A 9,889-nucleotide genomic window follows, 5' to 3' on the forward strand; every position below is an offset into this window, starting at 1 on the left:
CATTTCCACCATCCTGAAACTTTAATACTTTTAAAATATTTAAACATTGTTCAATGTAGACATTTGGTGTTGTCTGTGGTAAAAACATCTCACATTCGATTAGATGTTGAATTTACTGAGGCAAAAGTGTTCCCTAAGGCTTATGTAATCCCCTTAATCTATATTGTAATTTACATGTTACCACTCCTTCAAGCTATAATTTTTCTGTCATTCCAAATGCAATTATAATTCTTGTCTAGGAGGCATACCTTTTTGTTGACAGCTTACTTTTTACACATAAAATGGGATCTGACTTTTAGGAATATATATATATATATATATATATATATATATATATATACACACACACACATACACACACACACACACATGCACATAAATAATGTTTTTAATCACTTGAAGCATGATTGTAAAGAAAGGAAGCAAGAGCAAGATAAAAAGAGGAAAATGCCCTGCCTACAGGCATGACAGCTCCCAACTAGACATAAATCACAATTGAATTGAAAAATCATATAAATCCACATAAGTAAGAAAAGTATTTACCCCATTAATTCATGAACAATTAATCACTTATCCAAAACTAACCATATTAAAATGTACAAATTGTAATTTTCAGGCCATGATGCAGTTTTTAATATAGGCTAGGCAAGGCTAGGCAGAGTGAAACAAACGTAGAGCTTGGAATAAATTAGTTACAAGCAAAGGAATATGTCACTTTTCTTGGCTTCTACAATGTCATAACAAAGTCACATTTGAAAACTATTGTAAAAAGCAGTGTTTTTGAGATCAACTAGCCAATCCAATTGGTGGGTGAGGATAAGTGCCTGGCATGCAGTGCTACTTTGAAGTCAAGATCAAGGAGATGTACCGGGTGAAGGCAGCAGGAACAGAGGTTTATTCAACTGGCCAGATGGATGTCAAAACAGCTTAACCACTCAAAAGAACCGACCTAACCCATTCAGAAAAGTACAGCACAGTCTATCAGTTGACATCTATTCAAACCTCTTGCTCTCTCCACTGGTTGGTCAGGAGAGATGCCTCCTAGGATCTGCCTTCTCATCAGGAGGCTCCCTCCTGATGTCACAGAGAGGAACAGAGAACAAGATTGGTTCAAAATTCAAGTCCATTGCTATGTCCACCTCTGAGAGGTGTGGGCTGTGTTGGGCAAACTAAATGAGTACTTGGCACTAATGGGCTTTAGAAGCTTGGAATAATCCCTTCACAAAGAGTGAGGCTTGGGAAACTGAGGCCTCTTCCACACAGTTGTATAAAATCCACATTTAAATGGATTATATGACAGTGTGGACTCAGATAACCCAGTTCAAAGCAGATATTGTGGATTATCAGGCTTGATGTTCTGGGTTATATGGCTGTGTGGAAGGGCCCTGAAAAATCAATCAAGTGGGTAAACAAAGTCCTTGATGAGTCCTGGGCCAGAGGTTGCTGACAATCAATCTCCCAGCAGTTAGTCCATTCACCCACTGGAAGAGTCAGTGTTGTTTCCCAAGACAAGCACATAGTCCAAAGTCACATTATTATTATTATTATTATTATTATTATTATTATTATTATTATTATTTACCCACCTCTCTCCATGGCTCAAGGAGGGTTACAGTATAATTAAAACACATGGACATTGTAAAAATTCTATAAATGCACATATTAAAATGTTTTTCTATAAAAGACACATAGTAAAACATATTTCTACAGAACACGTATTAAATACACAGAACAGGGATTAAACACAAGCCACGAGTTTTAAAATTCATGCTTAAAATTGGCTGCCAGAAGAGATAGGTCTTTAGATGGTTTTAAAATTTCAAAAGCTGATCTATCCATCAGAGTTCTTCTGACAGGCCATTCCAAAGTCTTGGGATGGCCAATGAAAAGGTGCTCTGGGTGACGGTCGCCAGGTGGGTTCTGGTGATCTGAAGTAATTACTTCTCAGAGGACCCCAGTGTGCAGGGTGGATTGTATGGAAGAAGACCATCCTGTAGGTAACCTGCACTTATATAGGTACCATAAGCACTATATAATATAAGTCATGATATTTGATAGCCTTGGATTCAATGGATCTTACGCTGGTCTGCTGTACTGTAAAGGCTCAATTGCAGAAACAGAATGGTAACATATTGGAGCTGGCAGTTTGATTATGCAATGTTCCACAAGAGTGAAAAAGTCAGAAAGGAGAAAAAAAAAAGGAAAGTGGAGAGAAAAAGCTGGCCCTCTCTTGTTAATTAAAGAAATGTGTGATTTCGTGTGTGAGAGAGAGTAGATGTTTCTTGGAGTGATGGGGTTAAGGGAAATTCATATTTTTATTTTTATTTATCTTGAGGCTGAGAGGGTGGGGCTCGAGAGGTGAGGGAAAGGTCACAGCCTAATCTTGGCTCCAGGCATCTCTTCAAAATTACAAAAGGAGAGTTTACCAAATTAAGGTGTTAGGGCTTTCTGTGAAGGGTGCAGACGTGTTTTCCCACCAAGTGAGGGGAAGAAACTTAACCTCTGGAGCATATTTAATACTTAGTAATTAATATTTCCAGTTAATATGGGTTAGAATGGGGGGGGGGGAACAAGTAACCAAATGAGTTTCCCTTTTTTAAAAAAGCAATGTGATAAGAAAGGACAATTTCACATAATGCGTAACAGGAACTTCAGAGCTCCTCCGATAGGTCATTCCACAGTCTTGGGACGGCCGATGAAAAGGTCCTCTGGGTGACAGTCACCACCAGGTAGGTTCTGGCGAGCTGGAGTAACCACTCCTCAGAAATGTTTTCTGAGTAACCACTCCTTGGTTTGAAATGTGAGGGACAATTGCCTCAGCTGGGCAGAGGGAACAAAAGCCACTTGCTCAAGAACAAAACTGCATAACTCTGCACCTTGCCAGTTTCCCATTAAGGTTAATTTCTCCCATCAGGTTTGTTGGAGTTGTAGGGCTGAAATTATGCCCCAATATTATTCAAAATATTCAACAATACACAGGTGTTGCAATTAGACTCAATTACTGGACCGATAAGATTCGAGATGTCTGTGGGTACAATTGTGTCATCCACACAATTGGCAGCAATATACTTCATGCCAGTTAAGGGGCAGTTGAAACTTTACAGTGTAGTGCAGCCAACGCAACAAATCTGTTAAGTCTTTGGGTTCAACAGGGAACAGCAACCATTTTCTGACTCAAGCTATAAAATATATATCTTGAAGCATGTGTTTATCCCTTTCACTCTTATAATTTGTTTCAGCAGCCATAGATTCACACTGGAGGATCGAGAGATTACTTTAGAAGTGTCTGTAAGAGCCTCTACATCCTTCAGCATGACTCTATAATCAACCTTCAGCAGAAATTGATCCTAGAGATTACAATCAAATCCATAGATAATCAAATCTGCAAAAGTCAAACCCACAAATGCCAACCGCATGGTGAAATTAACAGAGAACAATGAGCAATACCAACTGGAAGATGTCACCCAAAATCTGTTGAGACTGTCTTTCTGCAGAGAAATTGAAGAACTATGTGTTTGCTGTCAGCATTTTCTCACATCAGTCTAACAAATTTATTTTCCAAACTTGGCACAAAATCCTCTAAATGTCAGTTTGAAACATATTCTGCAAGTGCTGTCTTCATGAATTTCCATTCAAAAGACTGATCAAACATAAGCGCTGATTAATAACAAATGTTAACAAAATAAAATGACTTGGATTCTGACTTCTCGCTCCCTCAACTGAAGCAGAAGTGTACAAATAATAAACAATAACAAACCAGAAACTCCAAGATCCCATAAAAACTAAGGATATATGGCAGAAACAATGGAATCAAAAGACTGATCAAACATAAGCACTGATTAGTAACAAATGTTGATGAAACAAAATGGCTTAGATCTTGACTTCATGCTCTCTCAACAGAAGCAAAATTGTACAAATACAAGAACCCATAACAAACAATAACAAGCCAGAAACCCTAAGATCCCATAAAAAGTAAGGAAACATGGCAAAAATGATGGAATCATCTAATCACTCAAAGGTTTTCCACAAAAAGTGCATAATTTCTGAGCTTGGAATGTATAGCAAAAAAGATAAATCAATAACGTTATTCCTACCGTTTGTCTCTATTGGAGCAGACCAGTTAACTCGACTGCATTTACTCATTTGTTGACTCACCATTCAACACTTAATTTAGTAGTTGAACTCTACTTGTAATTAGATTTCAACTAATATGTGTATAAGACCCCTAAAACACTGATGACAGTAGCTAACAATCTATTCTTTCTTTCTTACATTCCTTCCAAGTAAATCTAGTTTTTTTCTTTGTAAAAGATAAGCATTTGTTGACAATTTCCTGAGCTTCATTAAATCAGTGGAAAAGAGTTAAATATTCATCTTACCGTAGGCATTTGAGTGGCCATTGCATAAAAAATAGAGTGAAGGAAAGAACCGTTTCAGTGCATTAAAATAAGTATTCCGCTCTGTTAGTTTTTCAGCACGAAACTAGCTTTTTCTTTTTAGAAAAAAAAATTACTGGTGCCAACAAGTTTGTGAGATATATAAACAACAATGTGAGCTCCACCTTCTGTGTTAATCTTCAGAGTGAACCGTGTCATTTCTTTTCTGTCCATTAATGGATATTCAGTTTACTTTAGCTGTACCTAAAAACACAGAGGAATTATACAGTAGAGTCTTGCTTATCCAACCTTCGCTCATCCAACGTTCTGTATTATCCAATGCAGTCGGCCTCCCGCCTGGATACACAGCTGTTTCAATACATTGTAATGTTTCGGTGCTAAATTTGTAAATACAGTAATTATTACATAACGTTACCAGGTATTGAACTGCTTTTTCTGTTGATTTGTTGTAAAACATGATGTTTTGCTGCTTAATTTGTAAAATCATAACATAATTTGACATTTAATAGGCTTTTGCTTAATCTCTCCGTATTATCCAACATTTTCGCTTATCCAATGTTCTGCTGGCCCATTTATGTTGGATAAGCGAGACTCTACTGTAATAAAACTGATCCACACACACAGCAAATTGTGATAATAAAGTCCCGAGCTGATTCTCCATTTTAGGAAGCAAGAATGTGTTCCACATCTCAAATCCTACTATATGACAAATCTTCAATAAATGCTGGTAAATCCCTATGATAGTTTTCTACTTATACAGAAATTAAAGATGAAAATATATTCCTTTACCTATGGGCTTTAGGGGAGTAAGAGCATATTACAGCAGGACTTAGCTTACCAGACAAGGTTACCCAAATGAAAACTGGAGAAGGCTCCACTATTTTTAATGACTGCATAGAAGAGGAAATTTTAGCAGATGTTGCCTGGTATCTGCTTGCTTGAGAAGCAACACTTGTAAAAAATTCCTGTTTTACCTAACTTTTAAAAGTACAGTAGAGTCTTGCTTATCCAACGTTGGCTTTTCCAGTGTTCTGAACTATCCAATGCAGTTTGCCTCCCACCTGGATCCACAGCTGTTTCAATATATTGCAATGTTTTGGTGCTAAATTTGTAAATATAGTGATTACTACATAACATTACTGTGTATTGAACTGCTTTTTCTGTTGATTTGTTGGAAAACATGATGTTTTGGTGCTGTATTGTAAAATCATAACATAATTTGATATTTAATAGGCTTTTCCTTAATCACTCCTTATTATCCAACATTTCTGCTTAGCCAACATTTTGCCGGCCCATTTATGTTGGATAAGTGAGACTCTACTGTACAAGAAACTGCTCCAGGTTTCCACCTGGCAACCCGTTGATACCTGACACTTAGTGAAGAAGCACCATTGTATATGAAGTTAAGCTATTTTTGAGATTTTTATCCACTGTACGTTTTAGGTGAATTGAAGGTGCCAAGAAACATAATTAGGCCCTAGAATGTTTAACTGTTAAGAATAAAGCTTTCCATTGTAACTTTCGGGGAGTATGTAATAGCTCTCACCCCACCCATTTGTTGATGTGTGCTTTCAAGTTGCTTCCCATTTATAGAGACCCTAAGGCGAATCCACCCCACCCATATTCACAGAATAATAGTGACCTATTTCCTGGTTCCCATGTAGTATGATAAAGCAGATCATCACTGCAAGATTTTGGTCTGAAAGGTCTAAAATCTTGTTAAAACATGTAATGGATATTTTTATGACACTGCATTATGAATTGTGTATTTATTTATAGTATTTATACCCCACCCTTCTCACCCCAAAGGGGACTCAGAGGAGCTTTACAGAATACACACATACAGCAAACATTAAATGCTGATTATACACTTCACAAAGACAGACAACACAAACAGAGGTAAAGGCAGTTGTTCCTATCTTATTTCAGGCATCTTGAAGGTGGTGCTCAACTCCAGCCACGGGGGGTGCTATCGCTCCATCTTCCATGCCGAGTAGCTTTCCTCTGAACGATCAGTGTCCTTAAGGGTGCCTTTATTAACTCCCCACTAAAAGTGGTACCTACTCACATTTCTGCTTTTGGCTTGCTAAGTCAGGGGTCCTCAAACTAAGGCCCGGGGGCCGGATGCGGCCCTCCAAGGTCATTTACCTGGCCCTCTCTCTGGATCGACCTAAGTATGAAACTACTTGAAAGCACACAATAACAACAACAATCCTATCTCATCAGCCAAAAGCAGGCCCACACTTTCCATTGAAATACTAATAAGTTTATATTTGTTAAAATTGTTCTTGATATTAATTATTGTATTGTTTTTAAATGTTTTTGCACTATAAATAAGATATTTGCAGTATGCATAGGAATTCATTCATGTTTTCTTCGAATTATAATCCGGCCCGCCAACAGTTTGAGAGACTATGACCTGGCCCTCTGTTTAAAAAGTTTGTGGACCCCTGTGCTAAGTGGACAGGTGAGCTGGAGTTAATGGCAGATGTTCACCCCGAACCAGGATCAATCTGCTGACCTTTCGATCGGCAGGATTTTTCTGCAGCACAGCAGTTTAGTCTGCTGTACTAAGCCCAGCTTTTATTTACATAACATGATGCAAGGGAAACTGCTTTTCTTTTGAGGGTGGAAAGCATATAATACTATTCATCCTCAAAAGGAACTTAAATCATTCAATAAAATGGACTAGAACTATTATAATTTGAAAACATTTTGTATTGTTGAGTGGTTCCAAGTTCTTTCCATTTTAAGGCTGTCCTATCATGAGGTCTTCTGGGACTGAAAGTGTGTCACTTACACAAGGTCGCCCAGTTGGTTTCCACGGGCATAGGAATTAATTAAAGAAAACATATTTTAAAAGTAATTAATATTTAACCATGGAAAGCATGGTAACCCACCCTTTTCAACCACAGGAGAAAAGGAATGAATGGCATGGTGTTACATTGATGCCAGTCTCAAAAGGAAAAGCCACACGGTACTTTTTGCACTGTATATATTTACCAATAGTATACTCCTACATATAATAGGAATCATGGGATATAGATTAACAATTTACCCTGGACACTTTGTTCTCTCTTGTGAAGAATGACATTTGGCAGATTTAAACAGGGTAATTTTTAACATGCTATTCCGCTCATGGTTCAATGGGAGTCAAAAGCTAATTATTAAATATTTAGACAGCATTAAAAATACAGAGATGGGTAGTGTCTATAAAAATGTGCTTTAAGATTAACCTTTTATTTATAAAATACATACTTTTCCTTTTGCTAGCCAGTGTCCTGGCTGTATGGCCATGTTGTAGAGATGTACTAGAATCTTTGAAACATTTATTGCAATTAAAAAGTTACATTACATTCACCTGATGCAACTTGAATCAGCATTTCTAAACACAATTTGTATAATAATTGCAAAATGATTTCACAGCATTGCAAAATGCTTGATGACAGGGACAAATCTGTAACAAAAGTGTGTTGCAGGTACACATGTATGCTTGATGTAAAATGTTTTGTCAGCACTAAAGCTGATAAATATGAAAGGCAAAACACTTACACCTCTCCTGCTAAAAATCGGTGTGGCACAGAAACATTCCTCTCCTTTCCTGCCATATTTGGCAGCCTGTTCGTGAAGTTCTTCAAAGAAAAATGCTCCGAAATATACTGTCACGAAATTTACAGGCTGGAGCTCATTAGTTAAATGTATCTCTTGAAGCAATAGCAGAAATGGTTAGACATGGAATCAAAGCAAATTTCCTTTCTGCACACAGGGGTGGCAATAGGTGAAAATAAACCTTTTCCTTCCGCTGCTTGTTAGGAGCAGGAATCACACATATCCCGCATGGTAGGGCTCAGGCTGCATTGTAGTAAGTTGTCTGTGGTTTGCTCTTCTCCGCGCTCACATGTTGTGGACTCCACTTCGTAGAACACAGTGATCAAATACAATTGCTAACTGGAATTCACGATTGCAGTTATGAATGCATAACCTATAAAATACATTTGTGAGTGGTTTGTGTTCAAAATCCCTATGAATAACACAATAACAACAACACTTTATTTATATTCCACCCTTCTCCCTGAAGGGGACTCAGGGCGGATCACAGTACACATGCACGGCAAACATTCAATGCTGCTTTGTATAGACAATACACAGCCAGAACAGAAGTAGGTGTGCTGTTTCAACTCAGTGTCCAGCTGTTTTGGTGCGGTGGAAGATTGGGTTCGAGTCCAGTCACAGGGGGGTGCTGTCGCTTCATCCTCTATGACAAAGAGCCGTCGGGACTTTCTCCTTGCATTTGGTCACCCAGCATTTTCTGATCTTCTTTCTTTATGGCGTCGTAAAACACCTCCCCCGCATTTAGCAGTACCTAATTTCTCTAATTACAGCTAAAGCTATTTTTGAACTGCTTAGGTAAACAGTGAGTTGGGCTAACAGTTGGCAGCTCACGCTGACCCAGGGCTTCGAACTTGCAACCATCCGGTTGATAGATCTTATAGTTGCTGGTGATTTATTTATTTATTTTATTTATTATTTATTTACTTTGCTTATATACCGCTGTATCTCAAGCCCGAAGGCGACTCACAGCGGTTCACAAACAGTAAAAACAGTAGAAACAGCAGTGGTCCCATACAACATATAACAATTGACTTAACACATTATCCATAAATTACCAATAAGCAATTACAATGCACAATTATTACAAAAAACAACCGTACCCAATCTTCTCATCATCCAAGCGTAGTCCAGGAAACGCCTGCACAAACATCCAGGTCTTCACCTTTTTGCGGAATACCATTAGAGATGGTGCTAGTCTAATGTCCGTAGGAAGGGCGTTCCACAGCCGAGGAGCCACCACCGAGAAGGCCCTATCTCTCGTCCCCGCCAGCCGAGCTTGAGAAACAGGCGGGATCGAGAGCAGGGTCTCCCCGGAAGATCTCAAAGTCCTGGTGGGTTCATAGTGGGTTCAGTGGGGAGAAACGGGGATATGAAGTGGTGGGAAGAAACAGGGGTATTTTAACAGTAGCTGAGCAAATAGGATGGCATTAGATTAAGCAGAACCATCCCTGCCAAACTGGAACAGCCTGATTTGTGTTATACTAAGAAAGGATAAGGCAATCTAACAGACTATCTGACAAAAGCTGTCAGACATGTCTTAAATGGATGTTGCAGGATTGAGTAGTGCTCTCTGATGCAATGCTTAAGGTATTGCAAACATGATTCTATTGTCATCTGTGAAATATGGGGTGATACAGATTGGTTACTGTATGCCTTCAAGTCACTTTTGACCTATGGCAACCCTTAAAGCACTTCTATCAAAAGGCTTTCTTGGCAAGAGTTTGCCAATGCCTCCTTCTGAAGCTAAGGGAGCTTGTGTTTCCTCAGATCGCCCATAAACATGCAAGGATATGAAACGTAGTCAACGCTGGCTTTAGGTCTATGCACCTTGACGTGTGATCAATATTGATATCTTAAAAAACAATTCCAGACAATATATA

At 38.5% G+C, this 9,889-nt stretch overlaps 1 protein-coding gene across 1 annotated transcript in view; it reads right to left on the minus strand.

Annotated features, from left to right (window-relative positions):
* The window catches only part of LOC132766461 (cytosolic phospholipase A2 delta-like), a 32,481-nt gene extending 30,885 nt beyond the window's left edge, over positions 1 to 1,596 (minus strand). Inside the window, exon 1 of the mRNA XM_060760832.2 lies at positions 1,587 to 1,596. Coding sequence (XP_060616815.2) covers positions 1,587 to 1,596 — 10 coding nt within the window. The remainder of the gene's footprint in view (positions 1 to 1,586) is intronic.
* Positions 1,597 to 9,889: the final 8,293 nt, after the last annotated feature.

Source organism: Anolis sagrei, chromosome 1, assembly GCF_037176765.1.
Source record: "Anolis sagrei isolate rAnoSag1 chromosome 1, rAnoSag1.mat, whole genome shotgun sequence".
NCBI lineage: Eukaryota > Metazoa > Chordata > Lepidosauria > Squamata > Dactyloidae > Anolis > Anolis sagrei.